The sequence below is a fragment of the Notamacropus eugenii genome, chromosome 6, assembly GCF_028372415.1.
Source record: "Notamacropus eugenii isolate mMacEug1 chromosome 6, mMacEug1.pri_v2, whole genome shotgun sequence".
Taxonomy (NCBI): domain Eukaryota; kingdom Metazoa; phylum Chordata; class Mammalia; order Diprotodontia; family Macropodidae; genus Notamacropus; species Notamacropus eugenii.
In genome coordinates this window covers 377,020,240-377,047,856 of record NC_092877.1, presented here as the reverse complement: position 1 = coordinate 377,047,856, position 27,617 = coordinate 377,020,240, and the positions used below count along the sequence as shown (strand labels likewise).

Here is a 27,617-nt window from a genome sequence, read left to right as displayed (position 1 = left end):
CCACTGAGGCAGGAATCTGTTTCTATTTGAGTTTGAACCTTATTGTCATTTTATGTCCTTATTCTCATTTTACCCAACAGGCCACCAAGGCTCAAAATGCTGAGTGACTTGTGCCCATGGACATTGACTACCAAGTGCTGGGGCAATGTCTAAACCCTGGTTCTTCCTGACTCAGCCCCAGGTCCTTACAACTACACCATACTGCCTCTCAGTGACAGAGCTATGACTGGTGACCACCAGGCAATCCCAGACCCTTTTCCATCCTTTGCTAGAACCCCCCGGCATGACTCCTTCTCTGCTACCAAATACACCGGTTGGGGCTCGGTCTCACAGGTCTGTTTGCTTAGCTCCCTGCTAGGCTGAATTTCTGCTTTGCTGAAGTCATCCCATTGGGAGCAAACTTTGGAGCACCTCTTCTTACATCCCCTGCCCCTGAGGACATTGACTTTGGCAGAATCCACTGGGCACCCGAAATATGCTGACCCTGTTTGCTTTTCCACTTCTGCTGTTTGCAGGGGTTTCTTGGAACCAGAGCAGCCAGCTTATGCAATGTCCTTAGCTCCTCCAATGTATAAATGAGCAGGAGCCTCAGAGCTCAGCCACCTTTCCAGTGTTAGACCTGAGGGGGCCAGCATCCATCCTGAACCAAGTCATGATGTCCTTGGTAGTTTTCATCTGCCTAGCTCAGCTTCTGAGCTTTGCCCAGGCTCGGAGTCCTCCTCTCCCCCCAGTGAGGGACCCAAACTGTGATGACCCAGATGTAGAACAGGCTGCTTTGGCAGCTGTGCAATATGTCAACAGCAACCACAGGCATGGATACAAGTACGCTCTGAATCAGATTGACAAAGTGAGAGTGTACCAACGGGTAAGTGACCCGTGGCTGAAGGGCCTGAGGCTTCTGGGTGGAGAACAATCAGAACTGGACTGGGAGTCAGAGGCTTGGGTTGGAAGCCTGATTGCTGTTTATGGGAGTTGGGCAGCATTGTGCCCAGGTCTGCCTTGCCATCCTTGTCCTTTTCCAGATGGGGCAAGTTTGTCCATGTCTTTCTCTTGGGCATGAGTCTCACAGAGGAAGTGATATCCTTAGAGATAGAAAGCATACTAGAGAAGAAGTCAGGGCTTAAGTACCTACCATGTGCCAAGCACTGTGCTTGCTTTGGGGTATGCAGACCTCTGTCCTCAAAGAGATTAAATTCCATCAGGGAAGTCACAAGGGACAGAAGTCTGCTTTTAAATGATTAGCTGAAGGCAATAGGCCTTGGGAAGGATTATCTATTGGAATGAGATTTGAGATGGAATTTAGGAGACCCGGTTCTTGTTTCTGGAGCATCCCTGCCTGGCAAGCCATTTCTTTTGTCTCTGCCCCAGGTTCCCAAAGAGTGCACTAGGTTGAAAATAAGACAATGTACCAAAGATGGCACTTTTTAGATGGAAGGTTGTATTCACTTGGGACTTTGGTCTTTGCATGTCTGACCTATGATGCTCAGGGACTGGTCAAATTCCAAGGGATGTTGGAGCCAGCCTTATGGGCTTTCAGGGTCTATTCTTCAATTTTTAGTGTGAGCATTGACTCTTAGGAAATCTGCTACAAATGAGGGCTTGATTTTATGATTTGGTTGATTGTCTAATCTTAAGAAAGTATTGTAGAAAATGCTAATCATGCAAGTTAAATGGAAAAATCCATCCTGTGTTTTTTATGTTTTCTCAGAGAGCTGGTTGTAAAATAATTACCAGCATGTTCCTGGTCAATTTGCTCTATTCTGAGGTATAAGAAGCTTGTACAATAAAACCGCTCTCTGAGTTGAAAGGCAAAACTGATCGCTGAATTCAGAGATGTAAGGAATCTTACAGACTCCAGAATGCAGCCCCTTCTCATTTTACCAATGGTGTCTAGAAAGACGTGAGTTACTTTTGCCACTGCAGAAATTATAGGAAGCCAAGATTCTGACTCTGTATTGAAGTTGGCTGTGTTTACCCCTCTCCGCATCCCATACTGCTTCTAAAAGATAGACACCATGATAATGAGATTTAGAGGAGGGGATTTTTTCAGGTAATCTCTCATATGTACACACAAATGCACATTATACATGAGGAAACTGAGGTCCATATGAGAAGGTGAATGACTTTTCCATGGTGACACATATCTATCTAGTAAAAGTATCTGGGTCCAGCACTATGAATTCTGCCACCACTCAGCTACAAGGACTTTGGGTAATTAATTTTCTTGTAGGCTACAAGCTACTTCTTGGAGAGGAAATTCAGAAAGGCAGGAAGTATGGGTAAATATGTGAAGACCATTAGATGCTTAGGAGGCACAGCAAGACAGCCTGTGGGATTACATTGTGGTGGGAGGGTCATGATAATAAGGCTGAAAAGAGAGATTGGGGCCAGGTTGTAAAAGTCTTGGGCAAGGTTAAAAAGTCATTTTGATTCTCACAAAAACACCCAGAATAAGAAATAGAAATTTTCCCTTTTCGAGGTTAATTTTTAGGTGCCACATTTCTCTTTCTCAGAGGCACTATTTAGTCCCTGACTAACCAGGAAGGTAAATGATGGGGCAGTGTTAACCAAGGGTGCTGGTCATGCTTATTCATCCTCACTGGTTCCTCCTGCAGAGGCCCGCGGGAGAGGTGTACCTAATGGAGATTGACTTGTTGGAAACCACCTGCCATGTGCTGGACCCAACCCCACTGGAAAACTGCACGGTCAGGCAGGTGACAGAACATGTGAGTGCCCAACTTCCATCACCCATGTCTGTGGAAGGAGGGGAGGCAGAGAGGGGCCCATTCATCGCCCCCTGGGACAATTGGACTCAGCCCAATTCTTACTTACCTGAGTGTCCTTTCTGAGACACTCACTTTCAGGAGCCCGCACCACTCCAGGGCTTGTGAGGTCACTGCCCGGAGCTCCTGGACAGCTCTTGACAGAACTGGCTTCAGGGCGAGGCAGCTTTCAGGGGTTGTCAAAGCTTCAAATCTGAATTTTCGAGGTCTGGTTACGTAGGCAGTGTTTTTCTAGGTTTTCTCATTTCAATAAGGGGTGGGCACTAGGCCGCCAGAAATAAATATTGGAGCCTATTCCTCTTATATCTCTTTTCTCTTTTTCCTTCCTCCTCCTCCTTCCCTCCTTCTCTTCCCTCCTTCTTTCTTTCCAATATAAGAGTAAGGTCCTTGGCCTCCCCTCAGCTCCTCTACTCTTCTCCTTGAGATAAGGGTCGAGTCTTCCATCATGGTGTAACTTGTCTTATCTTTCCCTAGGCTGTGGAAGGAGACTGTGACGTCAGTGTGCTGAAACTGGACAACCAGTTTATGGTATCGAATGCCAAGTGTGAGTCCAGTCCAGGTATGGTTCTGGAGACCACTGATGGAGAATGAGGCCAGAAAATATTTCTGGTAAAGTTGCTTCACTATTAATGATTAATAATTAATTATATTATTAATTAATTATGTTATTGCAATAATTAATTATTAATTAATAATATAACCCCCATCCTTTTAAACTCTATAGAAAGGGTCCTGGGATGAGGTCTCTCAATACTTAAATTTCCTGGGGTTGGAGATTTTCAAACTTTGATCAATTGGGGAAGATCCAAAGGCTGAACAACATTCATTAGAAGTAGGAGAAATAAGAAATACCAAAGTCTAACAATAATTTTTACTTTTATGCAATTGTAGTTTTCAAAGCCTTTGAAAAATCTTTATATTATGCTAGTGGCCAGAATGAAACCACCAGTTCTTCTCCAGTTAGTGAAAAGCTGCAATGACATATCAAATCACGAGCTGCAATGGGACTTTAGAATGCCCTGGTTTCAGAATCCTAGAAGGAGATCTTGGACACCATCAAGTCCCTTCCTCTCAGTTACAAAGGAGAAAACTGAGGTCCAGAGTCACACAATTTCTTGTAGAAGTCTTCAGCTGAGTCTTGAAGGGAGCTGAGGACATTAGGAGGTGGAAGGAAGGGAGGAACCCAAAGGTCTCTAAGCTATAATAAGGAGCCCTGGGGAGGTTCTTCACTATTTCAGAACTAACCAACCAGTGTAGAAGAGAGTTAAAGGAATGGTGGGTCATGAAACGCAATTTCTTCTCTTTTCTGACAGACTCAGCAGAAGATGTGCGCAAAGTCTGCCCCAACTGTCCCCTGCTGGCCCCCTTGAATGACACCAAGGTACTCCATGCGGTCGATGCTGCTCTGGCTGCCTTCAATGCCCAGAACCACACCAATTATTTCAAGCTACTGGAGATCTCCAGGGCTCAGCTTGCGGTAAGGCTGGCTGGGTTCTAGTACAGGCTTGGTTGAGGGATGTAGGGATGGGCAGGGGAGACACACAGATATTGGCCAAACCTTAGTGAACACGGACACCTTCTGGATCTAGTAATAGAGACATATTACTATATATCCATAGTAATATAGTATAACATAATGATACGCAAATGCAATATTTACATATTCTATAAATATATATGGTTATGTAAATAACTGCCATATTATAATATAACAATATTATATATGACACTGTGGTATGTACCACTGTGTATAGGACGTCACTGCATGTATGCATCTTTGTAGCCTATCTGGCGGGCTGAGGGAATGAAGGAGAGATGGGGGTGACTCAGGTGGGAGCTGGCAGGGAGGTAGGAGCTTTGGCGAGAGAGACAAAAAGACTCCTGATGGAAAGGGAGCCATAAGGATCCAGGGCATCCAATGCAATCCAATCCACTAAATATTTCTCATGTGCCTCCTTTATGCTAAGTGCTGGGAGAGGCACTTTGCTGAGCTGGGTTCTGGAAGGGACAAAAGGAGGCAACCCATTCTATGGTATGTGTGTAGGGAGGTCACATAGACTATTATCTGAGGAGGAAGGAGAGAGTCCACCAACCATGGGATCCTTCTGTTCAGGAAGGCTTAGGTTGTGAGTCAATCCAGCCAAAAATGCTTCATTAACCCCCTTACTCTACAGAGGAGGAAACTGAGACCCAGGGAGGTAAAAGTCATATGTGTAGCAAATGTCTCAAATGAGAGGTGGACCCAGGCTCTCTGACTCCAGAGCCAACACTCTTGCCATTAGACCTTCCTGCCTCCCCCATATACTTTCTTAAAGCATACTTAAAACATGGGGCTGACTTTTAAATTGTCAGTTATTAGTGATCTCTCCTAAGTATTTCTGCTAGTTTATTAATAGAATTATTATAATATCATTATAATAAATGCTTGATTATTATAGGCATTTCTTTTTAACAGATGGGCTTAGGACAGGAGCTAAGGTTTCATTGGTAAAGGAGAACTTCTGATGAGGAAACTCTTCCCCCGGTGCAGATAGGCACTCACCCACTCATTTTCAACTTCTCAGTCTTAGAGTTGCCCTTGCTATGGAGAAATTAAGTGACTTATCACAGAGCTATTTCTCTCTCTCCCCACTCCCCTCTTTCTCTCTCTCTCCCTTGCCCTCCTCTACTCCCTTCACATCTCCTCCCCTCCCCTCTTCTCCCCCTTCCCCCTCCCCTCCCCTCTCCCCTCCCCTCCCCTTTCTCTTCTCTTCCCTTTTTTCTTTCTGTCTTTCTCTCTTCTCTTTCCTCCTTCTCTCTCTATCTCTAATCTATCTCATGCACCTAGTTATTTATGTATGTTCTTTCTCATTAGACTGTGAGCTCCTCAGGGGCAGAGACTATCTCTTGCCTCTCTTTGTATCCCCAGTGCCTGGCACACAGTAGGTGCCTAATCAATGCCTGTTGTGTGTCAGAGGTTGGAGCTTGATCTGTATTTGCGTTTTTCAGACTGACTTTCTGTCCACAGTGCTGTCCGTATCGCTTCTTCATTATTTCTATCATTTAGTGTTCATAATGCATTATTCATATTAATCATTCCCGTTGCCATAATTCTTTAATTCTCTGTGAAACAACACTTGGGTCCCTATCAGTGTTCATCTTTTCTCCATCACTGTTCAACAGCTTGACTCAAGTGGGTCTTGGGAGATGTGGGCCCAAGTCAGACTAGTTGACCTTTGGCAAGTCATCATCGCCTTTTAGAAGAAGGATGTGAGATTCAGGCATCTGTTCCCTCCTTATGGGTCTGCAAAATAAGGCAATGAAATGGCTTGTTAGTCATTTGTATGGCCCAGAAAAGCCCAGAAAAAGGAGGGGGCTAGTTTCAGACCCTTTTGCCAAGAATTGGGATGCCCACCAGGATTTCCTGCCCTTTCCTTTTCTACTTTGCCCCATTGCATAGTATAAAGAGATCTGGGCTTGGAATTATTTTTCTGCATGGGGCCTCAGTTTGCTTCTCTAAGAAATGGGAAGGATAACATTCACACCCTCCAGGTCATTATAGGTAGAGCACTGTGGTTATGGAAGTTGCTATGATGGCCTCATGGGTGTTTTCTTTTCTCTCTGTCACTGTCTTTAGCCTCTCCAGTCTTCAGTCTATGTGGAGTTTGTGGTTGTACCAACTGACTGTGCACCGAAAGATGTGGCTGACCCAGCAGCCTGCAACCTGGTGGCAGACCAGGTAAAGAAAGCCCAGTGGTGCTGGACGGAGCCATGGCCATTCCTAAGCCCAGTCTGAGGTGTCATGGCACCAGTGAAGTGCCTCTGTCAGGCTCTAGTACTTCTAGGAGCTGGGATTGTGCACTGGTTACTATTGCTTCCCACCTCCCTCCTCCAATCACGCCCCTTCAGCCATGTCGCTGATGAGTCCCTTCCACTTTACCAGTCTGGTTCTTAGAAAATACCCTTAGTCACTGGATTCCAGAGTCCCAGAGTGGGAGGGAGCTCTCCAGTGCCCACTGGCAGCCCAATCTGCTTTGGTATTTTAGAGAGGATTCTTGTTCAGATAGCAGCTTTTCTACTCTTAGCATGGTAGCCTTCCCTCCTTTGAAGTCAGGAGCCTTGAGACTCTGGGACTTACTATTATATACTCAGGTTTCTCAACTCTAAAATGAGGGGGGTGGCCTGACTGAGTTCTGAGGTTCTTTCTACCCTTTGTGACCTGTGACTTGTACTTGAACCCTGGGACTTGCTCTGCCTACTCTGTTGGATGAAGAGCTCCCTTACAGCTCTAGAGCTAAAGTCCCAGGATGTTCCTGTCAAGCCAATCCAGCTGGGAGGGTCATAGCTGAGCATCTCCACCCAGAGCACCCAAAGTTCATGGAGAGAGGAAAGAACAAAAACATCTGTGATGTTGGCAAATTGGAAGAGACTGAGTCTGCACCTGAGTTTGAGACTGGGGAGGAGTCACAGGGATGCTGAAGAAGAGACCAGCTTCCTTTTGCCAATGACATTCTTTCCCTTCTTTTGGAAAACAGTATGGCTTCTGCAAGTCCACACTGACTGAGAAAGTTGGTGGTGAAGATGTTGCTGCCTCCTGTGTGGTCTTTGGAACCGTGGTATGGACTTTATCTTTATCATCACTTGTAACACATTGAGAGTCACCTTCAGACTCTCCCATGTGTCCCTAGTAATGATGAGGAGGTGGATTTTGTTAACTTCTCCCTGGGAGGATCTGGAAAATGCGCATGTGATGCAACATGTATCCATAGGCTCACCTCCAGGTTGACCTCGTGTCCTGAGTTCACTTAAGCTGCTGCTCTTCGAACTCAGACTCCAGCTGCCCCAGACACAGACCCCTTTCCATTGGCTGACTTCTTCTCTAGCCATGGGGTCACAGGTTTTCATACTTGGGAATCTTAGTGTGGGTTCTGTTGTTTTTGGAGAGAATAAGGAGAAATGATTTGCCCAGGGTCACACAGTGATTAAGTTCCCTGTGACCAGGATTCAGACTCGGGTCTTCCTGACTCCAGGTCTACCAGTTGATTCACAGAGTCATGTGGCAACCTCTCCTGGAATGTTAGTTAGTGGTGTCTAGGATACCCAGAACCTTAAGAGCTACTTGGTCATTCATTTTCTAACTACCCTCCGGGTCTATTTTAATCACTGGCATCTATGTGTGATGTGTGAGGGAGGGAAGAGTCATCCAGGGTCCTGTCCCACATATTGAATGGCCCCAACAACCAGCATGATCATTGCATGCTTTTGCTTTCCAGTCTGTGGTACCTGGACCTCAACCTGATGGAGCAGGACCCACCGTGGGACCTACAGCAGCTGGCCCCCCCGTGGCTGCTGGACCTGCTGTGGTTGTCAGACCTGCTGTAGTTCTTGCAAAACCCATTTTGACCCATTTGCCCCATCATGACCTTAGGCATTCCATTGTTGGTGTGGGTTCCATAGAATCTGCCTCTGGGGAACATGGCCCTGCACCAGGTCCTGGGCCTGTTATGACAGGTCCTGGACCTGCTGTACCAGCAATACCTCTATGTCCAGGAAGGGTCAGGTATTTCAAGGTCTAACCTTGTTCTCAGCTCTGGAGTTAAACCATTACCTGATAAAGAACTCCTATCTTTACAATCATAGCTGTGGGGAATAGGAAATAGGGCCGCCATTTTGTCAAAGCTCGGGAATGGGGTGGGAGTTCAGGGAGGAAATGCCTTACTTTGGTATTTCTCCTAGCTCAGGCTCTGGGTCAGAGAAAAGGGGAATTACTAAAATCCCTTCTGCCCCCACACCTTTCAAGATAGAAGGGGAGGAACAGTCATATTGGATGGACAAGGCTAACGACTCCCCCATTCTGATCAAAGATCCCAGTGTCTTGACCTAACAATAGACTAGAGATGGCAGTCACTGTATGCTCTGCCTTCTGGACTGACATGTCATAGCAAAAAGAAAAGTGATTTCAGAGGTGCTATTGCCAACCTTGTGGCTTCCTGTTAAGAAAACTACCTTAATAAACAAAGCTTCTGAAAGGAGGGTCCCTGTTATTCTTGCTGTACCATCTGTCAAGGGCTGTAATTGAGAGATCTCTTGCCTGGGGCAAAAATGGAAATAGATGGGGAGCTGTGTTGACAGCAAAGAGGCCTAGAGGGACAGTGGTGGAGCAGATGACAGCACAGAATGGGTGGCTTGCCCTCCAGTTATACTAGGGAAGGTGGGCCTCAGGAGAGGGGCACCACAGGGATGAAATATTGAGGAGGGGGTGGAGGTATGTGTAGTACAGCCTGGGCTGAAAGAAGGCTACAAGGGTGGGAAGGAAGCATGTATTCCCTTGCATTGTCAAAGGCCTGGGACAACTCCTTGGTCACTCCACCTTAGTTGTAGCTCTTTCTCCACTCTTTTCAGTTATAATATCCCTAAACTAGAAACAAAAAGAAATCCAGGTCTAACTTTCTAAAGAATTGGCTCCATGGGAAGGGAAAAGATGGCGGCTCCTCCCTTTAAATGGATTGGTTGATGTCCTGGTATCTATTTCTGGATCCAAAGATCCTAGATCTTAAACTATAAGAGGTCTTAGAAGTCACTGACCCCCATTCCCTCATTTTACGGAGGGGGAAACTGAGGCACAGGAAAATTAAAGTCACTTTCCCCAGATCACACGGAGTTAGAGTTCCGATAGGTGCCTTGGTATTCTAGTTCAGCCCTTCCCTCTTGTAGGCAGAATAGAAGAGCTAACTCTCAGGGATTCAGGGCAATTGGGATGAGGTTGGTAAGCGTTTTCCAAGCCTAATGAAAGAGTTTGTATTTGACGTTAGAAGTAATAGAGGGAGAGACAGCTAAGTAACTCAGTGGATAAAGTGTGGGCCCTGAAGTTACAAGGACTTGAGTTCAAATTCTGTCTCAGGCTCTTACTAGCTGTGTGATCCAGGGCAGGTCACTTAAACCTGATGCCTCAAAAAAAAAAAAAAAAAGAAAAAAGGAACAGATAGCCACTGGCTTTTATCAAGGGATGATGTCAGATTTAGGCTTTAGAAATATCAATATGGCAGCTTGGTGGTGGCTGGATTGTGGAGAAGAGACCAGAGGAGGGAAGATCAATTAGATGGCCACTCCAATAGGTAAGCAGTGATGAGGGCCTAATGTGTGAGGGTGGTGGCTACATGAGTGAAATTATGTCAAGCACAACAATCGTGGGCCTTCTACTGACCTTGTGGCCCAGGCAGGAGATCATGAAGGGAGGAAATAATGGTAGGTGGCAGAGCCAACCCAACTGGTCGCCATGCTGTGCAGAAATCCAGGGAGTTAAAATGGCTTCTTTGCCCCAGGCGCTACCTTTAATAGGCCAGAGTGGACAGGAGCCAACCATAGCTAGAGGGTGTTTAGAAGCATTGTGCTTTGCAAACAGTAAGTACTTAATAAAAGCTTATCCATTCACTGAAGGATGGCCTAGATTCTTCCTGAGTTCCCTCCAGCCTTAAACCCATGAATCTTAATACTGGGGCCAAATTGCCAGAAGCCTGAGGCTACTCAGCCTGAGGTGCTGAGCTCCCAGCTGAGGTCCAATCTACACTAGAGCACGCAGGTTGTCTCTGACTGGGATGGTGGGCAGCCCTCCCTTGTTCCCCAGGCACATCTTCTGACTCTTCCTGATTCTGCACCTCACCCTGATGGGAGCCATTTATCTAACACATTTATCAAAAAGGTTTACAAAAGCACCTAACTTCCATGATCTCATTTGAGCCCCGCAACAACCCTGGGAAGTAGGCGCTATTATTATACCCATTTCACAGATAAAGAAATTGAACCACAGGGTCCTAAGACTCCCAGCACCTTCCACTCCAAACTGCACCTTTCCACAACAGGGTTTACAAGTGGTCCTCCAGCCTGTCATGCAAGAGGCCATCCCAAGGGGACAACAATCCAACACTGCCCCAGGCAGCCATTCTATTTTTCGATGGCTCTGATAATTGAGAATTCTTTCCTGATATTGCATATGTTGTTGCAAATTCTTATTTATCAGATTGGGAAACTTAGGGGAAAGAAGCTAAGTGATTTTCCCCAGGTCACAGACAAGTAGCAGAGGCAAGCTTTGAACCCAGGTCCTCTGACTCTCATCACTCTATGTGTTGCTTCCTGCTGCTCATTCCTAGGTTTAAATTGAGTAATGTCCTGAAACTTTCAACAACTTGGCTTCTTCATTTAATAAAGAAAAGGGACAAAGAATTGGCTTCATTAATTCAGCCACTGATGGAGGATTTATTAAGTGGCTAATATGTACCAAGCATTGTACAGAATGTTGGGGATACAAGACAAAGATAAGTCATTGTTTGACTTCAAAGAGCTTGAATTCTGTGGAAGGGAAGGGGGTGGGGTCAATGTCCACACTGATACTTAATGAGCCCGTGATGCATGCCCAGATCACATGTGGGAGGTGTCAGGTCTCCTGTCTCATGGAAGCAGATCCCCAACATCTCTCCTGTGGATGTCTCCATCATGAGCAGTCTGAATAGGGCAAAACCCTGTTACACTAGTAAATACAAAATATGTGCAGATCAAAATGGAGTGGGAGAAAGTGCTAACAACTGGGGGAACAAGGAAAAGCCTCTGTAGGGGTGACACAAGTCATTTTTGGAGGGAGCTATTCTAAAAGGGAAGGGGGTAGGAGGGAGATTTTAGGCACATAAAGTACCCACATATGAGTTTAGGGTCAGAGTCAGAAGGAGAGTCAGAGATGGAATTGGAGTCAAAATTAGGGTTAGGTTTAGAGAAAGATGGAATATTATGGGGGAGATGTTTCCAGAAGACCTGGCTGGTTGGAAGAGTCCATGAAGGGGACTAAGGTGTATAAGGTATGGCAAGGTAGACTAGATTCAGTCTGTGAAGAGATTTAGTATTTGCATTTGATCCAAGAAACAACATGGAGCCACCACAGCTTCTTGAGTGAGGAAGTGCTTTAGTCTGATTTGGGCTTTAAGAATATCGCTTTATCAGCTGGTCAGGTAGGTGGAAGGTGGGATTGAGACGAGACTGGAGGACAAGGGTGAAGTGAGAGCCCACAAGGGATTGAACTTTAGCGAGCTGTCTGTGAATAGGGATAGAGTACAAGACCCTAGAATCAGAGGAGGAAAGCTGCTCACAGGTTACCTAGCTCCCCTCTCCATTTTGGAGGAGGATGCTGAGGCTTAGAAGTGAAGTGACTTGCTCAATATCACCCAAATGATCTTGGCAGAACTAAGATTTTTATAAGACTTGGGGACTGATAGTAGAGGAAAGGGGGGAGTTGGAGAGGAAGAAGGAAGAGTTGAGGATGTCCCCAAGGGACCTAGACCTCACTGGAAAGTCCCAACCTACTTAAGTGTTGAAAGTCCAGGCCATGCTTGGGTGTCCAGGACCTTTCAGCATTCATGGTGTGGACATGCCAAATCAATCAAGTTCTCTAGAAGCACATGACTGCTCTACAACCTGGCCATGCTCTTGGTCCAATTCGACTTTGGGGGCATATGTGGTCACCAATAGGGAATGGAACAACCTCCACGAATGGACCATGGACTTGCTAAATTATGCTGGAGACCCAGAGAAGCCTTCATGTTCACTAGCCTTTGGCTGTCTGAGTCCAGAAAGTCTTGCCTGGGCAGGATCAAAGCTGAGTGGGTGTCTATTGGTTTTTCTCAGAGAGTTAGTGAATAACAACTCATTTGCGTGATAACTTAGCTTGAGAACATCAAACATGCCAAATGGACTAACCAGAATCAGTGTATGGAGGAGAGTTGCCTCTGGACTGGGTGTCAGGTGGCTTGCCCATCATGACCTGTGTGACCCTGGGCAAGTCACTGCCCTTTCTGGGCTTCCTCTAAGATCCCTTCTAGAGGGTAGGTGAGGTAGGGGAGGAGGAAGGGGAGAAAAAGAACAAAGTAAAAAGCACACAGCAGAGAACAAAAGCAAACTTACAGGGAAGCAAAGATGGAAAGTGCTGAGCACAATGTGTAGTATTCATTGTATAGGCTTTCTTGAAGTGAAAATTTATTGCTGTATATTTTGAATACTCTCATGTCCTGCTGTGCACGTGGCATGATTTTTCCTTTTTCTTATTTTGTATTTAATTAAATATTTAAGTTTATAACCTGTTCCTTTTTTCTTTCTCCTTGTGTATTTGAGCTTTTGTATTTATGTTTAATGATTGAAAAAAAAGATCCCCTTCTAGGGCTATGGCTGGGTTCTGGTAACAGGGAATGTTCTGGGGCTATGGCTGGGTTCTGGTAACAGGGAATGTTCTGGGGCTATGGCTGCACCACAGTTTGATCTGATCGCTTGCTCCCATAGCAGAAACTGGCCCTCCCAATCACAACCAATGGTTTTCCCTTAAATCAGTCATGACCTCTCCCCTTGGCTACTGCATTAGCCTCCTCACTGACCTCCCTGCCTCCAGTCTCACCCTTTTCCAATCCCTCTTCCATGTGGCTGCCAAATTAATAACTAATTTCCTAAAATAAAGTTCCATCCTGTCACATTTCTGCTCAAAAAGGTCTAGGTTAAAGCAACAAGGAGTTCCCTAGCTTCCAGCCCTTTCTCGCTGGCTTTCTCTCTCCAACTCCAACACCTTCTGCCTCTGTTACCATGACAGAACAGGCCATCTCCTTCTCCAAAGACTTCCTGGCTGGTGGTATCACTGCTCTCTCCAAGATTGCAGTGGCCCCCACTGAGAGAGTTAGGCTAGTATAGCACGTGCAGCATGTAAGTAAAAAAATTGCTGCTGATTAGCAGTACAAAGGCAGCCTGAATTCCAAATGAACAAGAAGTGCTTTCCTTCTGGCAGGGTAACAGCAAATGTCATCAGACATTTCCCCACCCAAGCACTTAACTTCGCCTTTAAAGCTAAAGTAAGTATTTGGGGGAGAAGTGGACAAGCACACACAATTCAGGAGGTATTTTGCTGGCAATCTTGCCTCTGGTGGTGTGGCTGGAGCCACTTCTCTCTGAGTTGTCTACCCCTTGGATTTTTCAAGAATGTGTTTGGCCGCTGATGTTGGGAAATCTGGCACTGACAGAGAATTCAAGGCCTGGGAGATTGCCTTGTGAAAATCACCAAGTCTGATGGAATTCATGACTTGTCTCAAGGTTTCAATGTCTCATGCAGTGTATCGTTATCCATAGAGAAGCTTATTTTGGAATTTACGATACATCGAAAGGTATGCTCCCAGATCAGAAGAGCAGTCATTGTGGTAAGCCGGATGATTGTGCAAGCAGTGATCACTGAAGCAGGTGTGGTCTCCTATCCCTTTGATACAGTAAGACTTTGAATGACTGTGCAGTCTGGGCACAAAGGAGATGATATTTACACTGGGACAATTGACTGCTGGAAGAAGATTGCTAAAGATGAAGGTGGCAAAACTTTCTTCAAGGGTGCCTGGTCCAATGTTCTTAGAGGCATGGGTAGAGCTTTTGTGCTTGTCCTGTATGATGAATTAAAGAAAGTCATCTAAGTACATCCTAACTAAAAAAAGGAACCAGTGAATATAGATATTGTAGACTACTTAACCATACTTAGCATTTTGGACCATTGACCTTCAAGAAATTCCTCTTGTCTTTTTCTCCAGGTGGATCATGTTTGTCAGGGAGCCAGGAAGAGCTCTTAGAAAAGGGGGCTCATTGACTGTGATCCGTCATTCACACAGTGAAATGGATGATGGTTCAGTATACTGATTCCATTGGTTTTGGGGAAAATAGCAGTTACTGTGGGCCAAGGACACAGATCAACTTAGATCATTTAGTTTAAATGCTCTTTTGATGACCATAAATTTGTGTTCAAATATTTTAAAAAATCATGACCCTCCCCCCATTTGGATTTAAGCCTTATATACATGATCTTGCCCAGATGTGGCAGTTACCTGTGACAGTCATTCTGCTGTCAAACAATAAATACACAGAAGACTAAAAAATAAAGGTCCCTATCCCCTCCAGGATAAAAGCCAGACTCTTCCTTTAGTATTTCAAGCTCTTCTATTCTGACTTCAAGCTATTTTCAGACTGAATACACATAATCCCCTACATACAAGCTGGTTTTTAGCCAAATTGGCATTTGGCTAGGCACTGAGTATACAAAACCAAAAAGATAGTCCCTCACTTAGGTCTGTACTGTCATTGGGAAGACAAAATATATAGGGGAGTGATTGCCAGGAGGATAGGAGAGTCACAGGGCAATCTATAGGCATCATATGCCCTTTGCAGGAGTAGTAGCATGGATTTGATTACCGTACCAGGAACAAGAGGTGGAAAGTGGAAGAATGCTTGTGGAGGCATGGCAGCAAGATGGCCAGAGAACATAGTGGGCTGGAGGGCCCATCAGTGTGATGGAATGTAGTGTGGTGGACTTAGTAGGGATTCTGGGACCTGAAGGACCCAGATTAAGGGCTAGAAAGCCTGCTGGTATTCACAGGAGGGTAGAGCATGGTATCATGGCAAGGACATAGCGGGAGAGGCTTAGAATAATCCTGTTGAGTGGATGAATTAAAATGATGACGATGATGGACCAGATCTATGATTGCATTGGCATAGGAAACCTCCAACCCCCAGGGAGAAAGAAAGAAGGAAATCAGTAGATTTTGGCAGTATGGGTGAGTGGGGGCCCACTTTAATTATGGCCAGAATTTCTGCTTTACAGAATGAGTTTTCCTGTGACCTTTGAACCTGGGTGCAGTCAGGACAGTGGAGGATACAGAGTAGGGTATGACCCCTTGAATTAGGGGACAAAGTTAGAATATGTCACTCTTTGATAATAAGAAACACTAATAAAACTAAGAAGACACTAGTCAGTCAGTGAATTAATATTTATTAAACACCTACTATGTGCACTAGTAAATATAATCACATCACCCTCTTATAATAAGATGCTAATAGTTATCATTACAAGAACATATCGCCCTTTGATGATAACAGGACACGCATTAAAGGATATGGGGGGTGGGGTGGGAGATAGAGGACACCATGAGAGAGCCAGACTCTCATGAGTTCATTGCCAAGAACTTGGATCAGATGGCTTGCTTTGACTTCTTGGGTAATCATTTTGGAAATGGTTGGGAAAACAAAGCTGATTAATCAGTGATCTGGATGGGAGAATGGTCAGAAATATGAGGTACAAACACTCTGCCCTCCCCCTACCTTTTTAAGGCATGTGTCATTTATTGATTCAGTTATCACCTGTAGGTTTCAGGGTGACATGATCGTGGCAGCAGCCAGTCAGTTCAGCCTGGATTCTGGGGTATAAAAGGACTTAGAGGGAAACAGCCATCTGTCTTAGCCTCCCAGTCTGGAAGAATGATCAGATTCTCTCTCCTCCTGGGCCTCTTGGCCCTGGTGCCCAGCTGCTGGAGTACTTCAATCCCTGTTCCTCCTCTCCTCTTGTCCCCCAGCTGCAATGACTCTCAAGTCCTGTCCATGGCAGACTTGGCTCTACAAGGCATCAATGAAGACCGGAAGGAAGGTTACATGTTCAGCCTCAATCGTGTGGCTGACGTCCGTGAACATCATCAGGTAAATAACACTGTTCTTTGGTGGTGGCAGTGGTGGGGACATCCTCACACATTCTGTGTTCCAGTCACACTGACTCGCCTCTCTTCTCTGAATTGGCCATGGATCTCCCACCTCTATGATTTTGCACAGGCTGCCTCACTTGCCTGCCATGAACTCCCTCCTCAGCACAGCCTCTTGAAATCCTTGGCTTTCTTCAAGGCTCAGTTCAGCTGTCGCCTTCAGTACATAGTAATCCTTTGAGGATCCCTGAACTGATTAGTCCTGCCTCCTTTTGCTGTTGTCAGTGGTCCAGGCTTGTGATTTCATTGGTGTGAGGGATTCTCTGGGTAGGAACCTCCCTTCATGCATACAGATCAGCAAATTCTAGTCTTAGGAAGTCTCCTAGAGACACTGAGACTTGAGGTGACTTGCCCAGGATAACACAGCCAAAAGATGACTCGATCCCAGGTCATCCTGGCCATTCAGGTCATTAGTTGTCACTCCCATCCCTACACCAAGCTGCTTTGGAGCTGATGCTCATTTGTCCGCTTCCATGTTGTGTCTCAAGTAGAAGGTAAGTTTCTTAAGGGCAGAGTGTGTCACTCCTGCAATGATAATTTACAGCACCTAGTTTGATATCACTCACACAGTAGGCTTTTTAACTGAATTGGTCTGTCTGGGACTCATTGCTCCCATAGGGGAAAATGAAGAGCAGTGAGCAGAAAACTTCAAGGCAGATTTCAGCTGGCTGTGATTAGTGATCCAGAGGTGGAGTGAGATCCTGAGGAGGTAGGAAGTCCCTTTTACTGGAAGGGCTCCAGAAAGGACTGAAAGAGCAATCATTGGGATGTCCCAGAGGGCATCCTTGTTCAGGTACACAATAGAGTCAATGGCAGCTCTGAAGCGTCAGATTCCTCTGGGGCAGGGTCTGGCCCTAGCTGGGTGTTTCAACATTGCAACAGACACTCTGTGAAGTGGATTCCAGTTATTGAACCCTCCTGAAGAGAGATGGGAGAAGCCTTATAAGTGAGCTCACTTAGCTATCCAATGACCAGCATCAAATTAGCTTCCAAATTTTTGTAGCCCAGTGTAAAGGGGGGGGGGGATAAGATTTGTTTTGCCCTGTAGATTCATCTGTAAGCATTCCTTAATCACTTTCAATGAGCCAGACACTGGAAATACAAAGATAAAATTGAAACAGTGCCTGTCCTTAAAGAACTTATATTCCAATGGAAGGAAACACCACATACATACAAAAAATAGAGACAGAATGACTACAAGGTAATGGGTGGGGGAGAATTAGAGACTGGTGGAAAGGGACTGCAGAAGTGGAGGGGGGAAATCAAGAAGCCTTGGTATATAAGGTGTTGCTTGAGCTGAGTTTTGAAGAAAACTAGTTAACCTAAGAGATGAATATAGAATCACCAATTATTTGATAACATACTTCCTAAGGTAAAGGGTTGACCTTTTCCCCTCTTGCCCCATTTACCCTCTCCCCTGCTTTTCTCCTCCTCCCCTGTCCTACCCAGCCAAGCCAGAAAAGTGTCAAGGACAGAGCTGGTATAGACTCTATGTCTACCTGAGAGCCAACATAAGGAATAAATGATACGAACCAACATGTATCAGGTGCATATTATGTGCCAGGCACTGTGGAGCTTATATTCTGGGAATGAATTGGGTGATGCTCCTTCCCAGCTTGGCCCCAGGTTGATGGATATTTGGTCAGATGACTACAGCTCTCAAAGATCATCTACTAAGTTATAGAGTGGTTATGAACTATGCCAGTGGAGGGGGGAATGCCTGAAGATCAAATCAGGAATGCTTGAGGGAGATGGAGAATTAATTTTGGTCCATCTGCTCCAACTTAGACCTGTCCAGGCAGCCCTTCTGCAGTGTCCCCCACAAGTGATTCTCTGCCTGAAGAATACAAAGCAGGGAGGATGGCAGCAGAGAATAGATCCAGAGAGAGGGAGAAACCAATGCCTATGAAGAAAACTCAGTCTGCTCCTGGGAAGCTCTTATCATGAAATTTTTCCTGACACAAAGTCAAATGGAATTTTCCTCAACCTGCACCCATTGCTCTCAGTTCTGCCCTCTGAGGCCAAGCAGAATAAGTCAAATCCCTTTTTATGTGACAGATCTTCAGATACTTGGAGACTCTTATCATCATCATTCTGAGTCTTTTCTTATCTAGGATAAACATCTCCAGTTCCATTACTCAGAGAATGTTGATATCTGGCCTGCATAGGTTCTGATGAAAAATTGAGACTTTATGTGACCCCCCCAGGGAGTGCATGTATCTGAATCCAGCATAAAAGAAGGGAGATCCACACTTTGGTTATGAAGTGAAAATAAATCCCCAATTCAGTGGGATTCCTTTATAATTCTGATGCTGGAGGCTAAAGCCCAGCCATGTATCATTGGGGTCTGGTAAGGACATAGAGTATCTTTCACGGTTTCTGCTTTCATGGTCTATGGGAGCTCACCACTGCAGATGGTCAGATGGTCTGCTTTTTGCAAATTCCTTACTATTCATTCAACAAACATTTATTAAGCACCAACTCTGTGCAAAGAACCACATTAGATACAGATTAGAAACAAAAAGGCACAGTCTCTGCCCTCATGGGATTTCCAATCTAAGTTGGAGGAGGAAAATTATATGTACTCAAAGAAACAGAATACAAAGCAAAGAATAATGGGAGCCAAGAAAGATCCAGAGGGTCCTACTGGTACCTAAGGAGAGAGAGAGCATTCTCTTTTAGGAATCGTGCAAGTTTCACGGAAGATGTGGTACTTGAGTTAGGTTGTAAAACAGAATGTAAGCTCCTTGAGGGCAGAGACTGCTGTGTCCTCAGCACCCAATACATGTCTGGTCTATAGTGAGGGCTTGCTTGTTGGCTGATTGATTAGGCCGAGTATTGAAGGAAGAGGATTAAGAAACATAAGGGTAAGGAGAGAGTGCCAGGCAGAGGGAAGGGCTGTGTGAAAGCAGGACATGTCATGTCCAGTTTGGGAAACAGAGAGGTGTCCCCAGCACCAATGTTGCTAGGATTTAGATTTCACTTAAGGTTTGCTAACCTTATGTAAATTATCTCATTTACATATCATATAATAAAGATGACAATGATGATATAGTATTTTAATATTTGCATATTGCTTTACATATTTTAATCACATTTGAAAACCATGGAGGACATGAGAAAAAAATAGTGTGAGACGGGTCTGAAAAGGCACGTTAACCCTCTACCACTCCTCCTTGACTTCGTCAGGGAGGCTTAATCCCACTTGGGTGGGAAAACTTTATTCTTGGAAAATGGTGATCAATACCAGTGTTATCTCCTTACTGAATGTGACTGGAGGGAGCCATCCATTTCTTAGCTGCTCCACTGAAGGAACCCTCTAGATCCTCCCTCTTCCTTCCCAGCCCCTATCTCTTCAGGTCCTGGAACATTACCTGCCTGGGGCAGGTCATGCTGAAGTATCTTTTTTTTTGCCATCTCTCTGTACAGACAGGTTCAGCCTCCATGTACTATTTGACCCTCGATGTATTAGAGACAAACTGCCACGTGCTCAGTAAGAAAAGATGGAAGGATTGTGGCACCAGGACCCTACATACAACAGTAAGTGTTTATACTCAATGTATTGTGGGGGGGTGCTCCAAAGGGAAATGATTCTCTGAATTTTTTTAAAGCCATATGCTCTAGCACATGAAGTGGGTGAGCTCTACTAGCTGTGTGACCTTAGATAAAGCAATTTCTTTCTCTGGTTCTCAGTTTTCTCATCTCTAGGCTGATAGTTGGTGGGAAGGTAGATTGAATGGGCTCTGTAAATATGGGAGTGTTTCAATTAGTATTTCCCTTTTCACTTAGATGCATGGCAATGGAAATCCCATTGTTCCACAGTACATTCAATCCTCATTCCATATAACTGAGAAATACTCCATACTGATTTCTTTTTGGTGTGGAGAAAATCTTCTTATGGACTTTGCTTTCTCATTATATCCCCCAGTATCATGAGGGAAGCCTCTTGGGATAACATTGGGGAATGAGGCATGGTTCCATCTTGTTTTCTCTGCAGCTATAATAAGAATGTGTTTGACTCTAGGTTTATGGCCAGTGCAAAGCCATATTTTACGTTAACTTGCCAAAAAGAATTCTACACCTGCCTGCCTACAATTGCACTGTTCGTCCAGGTAAGGTCCTTTTTTGTAGATTGGTCTGTTGTATTTGTTTTCAAGTTTTATTTTTTACATTACAAATCATTTCCTGAAAAATCAAAACAAATTCCTCCTTCCTAATGCACACCCTGCTCTGCCTTCCATTTAGCTGCCTAACGGGATCTTCCTAAAGCATAGATCTGACTCCTCTATTCAACAAATTCCAGGGATTTCCTTTTACTTGCTAGATCAAACCTAAAATTCTGTTTGACTTTGAAAGACCTTCATTACCTGAAACCTTCCTACCTTTCCTGTCTTCTCATACCTCTTTGTGACACTGGCCTCGCTACTGCTCCTACTACAGGATACTTCAAACTTCATGCCCGGCTCTCTCTCTCCTTCCTTGTCTCTGGCTCCCAGCTTCCTTGGTTTGGGTTTCACCTTCTGCAAGAAAACTTTTCTGACGTCCTCCTGGATCTCAGTGCCTCCCCCGGGATTATCTCCTATTCATTCTGTATGTGTTTTATTTGCATATTGTCTCCCTTATTAGAAGGTGAGAGCCTTGAGATGAAGGACAGTACTCTTCCTTTGTGTTCCCAGGGCTTATCACAGTGCCTGGCACATAGTAGACACTTAATAAACGCGTGTTGACTTGATTTGAAGCTGGGCACTTGTCAAACTCAAGGGAGGTGCCTCAGTCTGGCAGATCAAGGTTCCAGATTCCCCCCTGTTACACTTTAAGTAACTTTCTGTGACTGCCCAAACTGGAACATTCTCTTTATTGTGGTTTCTCACCTCTGCATGAAGAGGAAAGAAGTGTGTTTTGTCATCTGCTCTCTGAGGCCCAGAGTTGCTGTGCTTATCTACTGAATCATTGTATCAAAGAAAACCCAAATGGCATCAAGGCTTGATGAAGGAAGGAGTGCTCATGTGGGACCATAATCCCAATAATCTGCATAGGTAGAGTGCTGTGCTTGTAGACCCCTCAAGGCTAGGGAGAATTCCCTTTGTTCTTAGGAGCAAAGGGTGGAGTCTTCTCCAGTGGAATATTCCCAGTTCCTTCAACTGTTCATGTTGTGACATACAGCTCCATGCCCTTTACCATGATATCTGTCCTCTTCTGAACGCTCTTCCCACTAATTGACCTCCTTTCTGAATTGTAGTGCCCAGAAATGTCCACAGTACTCCAGTTGAGGGGTGAAGAAAGTAGAATGCAGAGGGACTGTGACTGTTCTCTTCCTGGAATCCAAGCCCTCTTCGTGGGATCACAGAGGGCATTTTCCTTTTTTGTCTTGGTACTTCATACTGCTGACTATATCGAGCTCCCAGGCCATGAAATTCCTTAGATTCCTCCCCTCCCCAAATTGCTTATTAACCATGCCTTCCCATCCCCTTGTACTTGTAATCAGCTTGTAAAGTTGATTTTAAAACCCAAATGTTGAACTTTTTATTAATCTCCACTGAATTTCATCTTACTCAGTTCAGCTGAATGCTCTAGACTATTAAGTTGTTCTTGGATTCTGACTGCCATCCACTGAATTGGCCATCCCTCTAGGCTTTGGATCATCTGAAAAAATTGAATGAGCACTCCCTCTTTGCCTTTATCTACATGTCTTAACAAAAACTTATCTGTGTCTTTATTGGATCCCTCAGTAGATTACGGGGCAACTAGGTGGTGCAGTGGATAGAGCACCAGTACAGGAGTCAGGAGGACCTGAGTTCAAATCTTACCTCAGACACTTGACACCCACTAGCTGTGTGACCTTGGGCAAATCACTTAATCCCAATTGCCTCATCCTGGGTCATCTTTAGTCATCCTGATAAATATCTGGTCACTGGATTCAGATGGCTCTGGAGAAGAAGTGAGGCTGGTGACCTGCATAGCGCTCTCTCACTCAAAACAAAGTCAAGTTCAAGTCATGTCATTATTTTTCTGATGGCATGGTCTTCTTAGGCAATGAAGGACAAACACACACATAAGCTCCCTGAGGGCAAGGGTTGCCTTTGCATCCACAGTATCTGGGGAGCAAGATTGGGGGCCTTCAGTTGCAAAGTTCTGTAGAATGTAGTTTTGCACATAGTAGGAACTTCACATATTTCTTGAATTGGAAAAGAGACATTAGTGTGTTGAAAATTCCCTGCCTACAACGTGATATGTGACTCCATGATTCTGACATCACCAAGAAGCTTATCTTTCCCCTATTTTTAAAAAAATCAGTTTCTAGATGGAAGATAGTTAGAATGTGCCCCGATTGCCCCATCCCCATCAACGTATCACGTCCTGGGGTTTCTGAAGCTGTTAGTGAATCTCTGGAAAAAATCAACAAGGAGGTTGCGGTGGGGAAGAAATTTTATCTCTTCCAAGTCACACAAGCTTCTTCCCAGGTAAGTGCCCTGTTTTTTTATCTCTTACTCTAAGGTTAGAGGGAAGAGAAAAGTCTCTGTCTTTGGGCCAGGGAGTTATTTCTTATCTCTATAGTTTGTATGCATCATCTTGCTTTTTGGATTGGATTAGCTTGTGGGGGTCTACTTGATTCAATCACCCCCTACCTGCTAGCCTTTCTCTAACAGGACAGCAAAAGAGTTACACAACCACCCAATGGCAAAGCCACCCCAAGGGACCTGGGAAGCTCATCTAGGCTTGGCCTCTAGAAGGAGGAAGTCCACTTGGAGGGCTTCTAAGGGGTTTGTAGGCCTCCAATTCCATGAACACTCCAGTCATGAGTCTGAGGCCCCCAGGAGGTGTTTCAGTGTGATGGGACAGTGCTCCTCAAAGTGGGATCTTTTGAAGGGGTAACAGAGATCAGAGCTGTGAAGTCCCAGGGAGGGCAGTGAGCTCTATCTCAGAGGACCATGTATAGGTCAGAGACTGAGTAGATGGCAAAGCCAGGATTGGAACCCAGGTCTTCTGATGCTTTCCTGTCTATCACAATGCCTTTAGGTTCCACTGACTTTCTATTTTCTCCCCTTCTGTATCCTCCCCATCTTACTTGCTCTATATATATCTTCCCTTTTGCTTTCTCTCTTCCTCTTCCTCCCACAGTGGGTATATGGCCCTTCCTACTTTGTGGAATACTTAATCACTGAAGCACCTTGCATCATACCCCTGACTGACTCCAAAAAATGTTTGGAGCCACCTGCTGACTCCAAGGTAAGTTTCTTCCCAAAGATTCTAGAACATTCCCCACATGGAGTTTAATGAACAATTATCTTAGTCAAGAAAAAAATCATGCTCTCCAGGAATTTGCATTGTCTGTTGGGACGGCCTGCATGATCAAAGAGATAATGGAGTCTAGGCAACAAACTTTTGTGAAGCATTTCCTGTGTGCCAGGTTCTATGCTCTGTGCTAGAAAGACAAATATAAGCAGAATGAAAGAGTCCCTCTATGCTTACATTCTGCTTACACTCTAATGGGGAAGACAACACATAAAAGTGTCAGGTGGGAGAGAAGGAAGGTTCAGGGCATGGTAGAGAAAGTCAGGGAGGAGAGTGTGGTGTAGCCTGCAGAGTGCTGGAGTCACAGAGGGCATGGGCACCCTCCCTGAGAAGAACCAACCAATCAAAGGGTCCGAGGGCAGGTACAGTGTGGGAGCTTCAAGGATGAAGTGAGCTTCCAGGGTGGAGAGGTTTGTGGGACGTCACAGACAAAGTCCAGAAGGAGCTTCAGGAGGGTAACTTGGAGAAAAATGAGGACCATCAATCCTTCCAAGAGTGGTTGTGAAACCCCTGAGGATGTGCTACCAAGACCAGACAAGAGCCATCCCTATCCCCCCTCATTGTGGGCACAGTCCTCTGTAAAACTGACCTATTTTTTCCCTTTTCCAGCCTGTAGGGATTTGCAAAGGTTCTCTGAGTAAAATACATGAAATACAGCATGTCTCTGGGACCTGTGAATTCTTCCAAACCCAGGTATTTTTCAGTCCGGGTGTTTGTGTCTTCCCCAAACAATGAGAAGTTGGCCATCTACCCTCCCTTGTACCCTTTCTCCTCATGCCCATCTTTCCCCCCTTTCCTTCTTTGCTTAAGCTGTCACTGAGCTTAAGAGGAGACAGTTCTGACTGGGGGCCTCCAGATAGAACCCCTGCCACCCACCCAGGTGAACAGTAGATGCCCTGCTGCTACTGTTCTCAGCAGAAGGAACAATAGACTAGTCTGTTGTGCTAATCCTGGCCCTGCCATCTCTTAACTGGGTGCCCTTTTTGGACAAGTCACTTGATCTCTCAGAGTCTCAGGGTCTCTTTATTATTTCCTGGGTGATAAAGATTTAAATCCCTGCTCACCCTCCCTTCCTGCTCAGCAGTACACAGTCTGAGCAAGTGCTATGTGCCTGTTAAAATACAGCTTCTATTTGCAGGGCACTTAACCTCTAACAGTTCTGTGACGAAGGGATAAGGAGCATGTGAGTCTGGAGGGCTTCAGAACTGGGATTTTTCTCATATAAGGAATTCTGAGGGGGGAAACTCTTTCCAACAAGATGAATCAGACTGTATTTCCCCCGATTGTCTAGGAGTGTCCTTCTTGTACTAGTGACTGAGGTCACTGAGAGGCTTAGAGACTTACCCAGGGATGTGGAGCCAGTATGTGTCAGACCCAGATTATTCTAATGATGCACTTGGCTTTCTATCCATGACACCATGAATACCTTTAGGATGTTGTTGCTTCCACTTTACAGATGAGGAAACAGAGATTAAGCGAGTGACTTGACCATGGTCACATAGCTAGTAAGTATCATAGGGAACTCAGGGCTCTCTTGACTCCATGTTTAGCCCATTAGGCACTAACCACACCACTCCCTACCCTGATAGGCCACTCATTTTTATAGCACTATATTATAAGTTTGCTAGACTTTTTACAAGGACTATCTCTTTTGCTTCTCTCAAGTATCTTATCTCCTCTTGAAGACTTCCTTCAAAAGAGAGCCGAGTAGCTTAGTGGAGAGCAGTGAGTTCAGGGACGTTCAGGAGAAACCTACTAGTGAAGTAACAGCGAGCTGTGTATGTTACTCTTTTCAGCCAACATCGGCCCCTGGGAGCCATCCCTCAGAACACCAGGTTCCACAGCAGCAGGCCTTCCCCTCCACCGCTGCACCCCTGGAAGAGAGGCCTAAAGGATCTGTCCAGTTTTTGCCTGAGTTGGTTGATGAGAAAAATGAAGGCGACCAGGAAAAGGAACCCTTTATAGACTTCCCCGTGCATATGGACTTGACTACTGCACCCCTGGGAGAAGTCCTCCACCTCCCATCCTCCTTCATGTTGCAGAAAGAGGAGATGCCAGTTGTCATTCCTTTCCCAGAAAGGTCAAGATCAGATAAGTGTCCAGGACCTGCTGAGAATTCTAACTCCCTGATTCTCCCACCATGAAAGTCTCTCTCTCTCTCTCTCTCTCTCTCTCTTTCTCTCTCTCTCTTTCTCTCTCTCTCTCTCTCTTTCTCTCTCTCTCTCTCACACACACACACTCACACTCACACATACACTCACACTCACATACACACACACTCACACACATTCACACACACACACACACACACACACACACACACACACACCCCTCATGGTGGACATCTGGTGCCATGGATTGGGGTGGAGAGACATAGGAGAAGGAGTGAGAGTATCCAGCATTCCACCATTCTGTCCAGCTATAATAAAGCTTGTCTTTTTTTGCCTCTCCTTAATCTGAATTATTTTGCTAAACTTTCTGGTCATGATGGATTAACATTAAAAATACTTAATGAGTGTGTCCACTAAGTTCAGAGCATTATAGTGGAGAGTGGAGTGTGGGATACAAAGAAATATAACACATGGTTCCTGACCTCATTGAACTTACAGTCTAGTAGGAGGGAACTCTAATGCTACTTCTATGAACCAGTGACGTTTCCACTGGGGATTTTCCTTCCTGTGCATCTTTGCACAACATACCCACATCTTTTCATCTTGTATTACTCTAGTCAATACCCTCCTATCAATAGTTATAGAGGGCTTCCACGCTTGCAGGCCTTCTTCCAAGGATCTCCGCATCACCTGGGTACCATGTCGTGCCTTTTGGCTGATGCCCTTCCCTACTTCGTCGAATCTTTTCTCCTAGACCTGTGTTGTGTTGACAAAGCTCTTTGTAACACTTCCAACAGCTCCCTGTTGGTAATGCATTTCTGTTCATTTATAACTACCACAGATCTCTCCATTGTCCTTTGGTTGAGTGACAATCATAATTCTTTGGAGCAGAAGGTACAGCCATACAGTGCTGTTGGAAGAATATTGGTGTCCAAAGGAAAGGGCTTTGTTTCAGGGAGAAACAACAGGGGTCATTAAATGAGTGGAAGAATTCCCAAATGAAATCTATGTGGGAAAGAGAGGTACAGATAACAAGGAGTTCAGTCAATGAGCATTCATTAAATCCTTACTGTGCACCCAGGCACTATGCCAAATGTTTAGGGTACAAAAAAAGACAAAAGCATGGAACCCTCACTCAAAGAAGTGACAGTCAAATCGGGAATGTGACATGACAACAACTGTGTACAAATAAGCTACAAACAGGAGAAAAAGGAGATAATCAGTGGAGGGGGAGAGCTAGAATTGATAAGGATTGTGAAAAGTTTTCTGTAGAAGGTGAGATTTTAGCTAAGGAAGAAAGAGAGAAAATGAGTGCTTAAAAAAAGGAAGAAAGACATGAAGTTAGAAGGAGTATCATGTGAGAGGACTGAGGAGTTCAGCATAGCTGAAGTGAAGCGTGTGTGTGTGTGTGTGTTATGTGAGATGCAAAGATAAGAAGACTGGAAAAGTAAGAAGGGAATACATTGGGAACAGCTTTCAAAGACAAACAAGGCATCTTGTACTTGATCGTGGAAATAATAGTTGACTGAGGAGATGAGACATATGAGTGTGAAAAGTTAACTACCCATAGAGGAAATGAACAGCATGGAGTTCAGGAGGTGCCTCAAAGTGGTAGCCAACTCCTCAAATCTGCAGATAGAATGGTCAGTGACAAGAGTATCTGGAGAGGAGATGGAAGCAGCCCTGGATCAGCTACTGAAAACCTGAGGGCAGAAGAGGAATCTGAGCTGGAATTCAAGGGAGACCGTGGGCAGTACAAATTGTCACACAGTCAGGCATGATCTCAAATCCTAATTATACCCCATCTGAATCCTGTAAACAAGGGAAGAGGCCAAGAATCTACTGGCCAGTGATCTCCCTGTTAATAG

The 27,617-nt window shown here is 45.0% G+C and overlaps 2 protein-coding genes across 2 annotated transcripts; both read left to right on the top strand.

The window, feature by feature from the left end:
• The first annotated feature begins 591 nt into the window (after positions 1-591).
• On the top strand, positions 592-8,794 carry AHSG (alpha 2-HS glycoprotein). The gene is made up of 7 exons (XM_072618719.1): positions 592-865; positions 2,616-2,726; positions 3,258-3,342; positions 4,097-4,260; positions 6,400-6,501; positions 7,298-7,378; positions 8,036-8,794. Exons 1-7 carry the CDS (start codon positions 653-655, stop codon positions 8,336-8,338), a joined length of 1,059 nt encoding a protein of 352 aa, XP_072474820.1. The 5' UTR covers positions 592-652; the 3' UTR covers positions 8,339-8,794.
• Positions 8,795-15,955: 7,161 nt separating this feature from the next.
• Positions 15,956-26,093, top strand: FETUB (fetuin B). Its single transcript, XM_072618717.1, has 7 exons — positions 15,956-16,286; positions 19,775-19,885; positions 20,370-20,457; positions 22,640-22,806; positions 23,465-23,572; positions 24,248-24,331; positions 25,435-26,093. Exons 1-7 carry the CDS (start codon positions 16,071-16,073, stop codon positions 25,780-25,782), a joined length of 1,122 nt encoding a protein of 373 aa, XP_072474818.1. The 5' UTR covers positions 15,956-16,070; the 3' UTR covers positions 25,783-26,093.
• The last annotated feature ends 1,524 nt before the right edge of the window (positions 26,094-27,617 follow it).

What these genes read in the sequence shown, in the direction of transcription:
- AHSG (XM_072618719.1), top strand. Translation starts at nt 653, where the DNA reads ATGATGTCCTTGGTAGTTTTCATCTGCCTAGCTCAGCTTCTGAGCTTT. An exon ending in AAGTGAGAGTGTACCAACGG is followed by an intron (nt 866 to 2,615) that starts GTAAGTGACCCG and finishes TTCCTCCTGCAG; the next exon opens with AGGCCCGCGGGAGAGGTGTA. An exon ending in GCAACCTGGTGGCAGACCAG is followed by an intron (nt 6,502 to 7,297) that starts GTAAAGAAAGCC and finishes TTTGGAAAACAG; the next exon opens with TATGGCTTCTGCAAGTCCAC.
- FETUB (XM_072618717.1), top strand. Translation starts at nt 16,071, where the DNA reads ATGATCAGATTCTCTCTCCTCCTGGGCCTCTTGGCCCTGGTGCCCAGC. An exon ending in ACGTCCGTGAACATCATCAG is followed by an intron (nt 16,287 to 19,774) that starts GTAAATAACACT and finishes CTCTCTGTACAG; the next exon opens with ACAGGTTCAGCCTCCATGTA. An exon ending in CCAGGACCCTACATACAACA is followed by an intron (nt 19,886 to 20,369) that starts GTAAGTGTTTAT and finishes GTTTGACTCTAG; the next exon opens with GTTTATGGCCAGTGCAAAGC.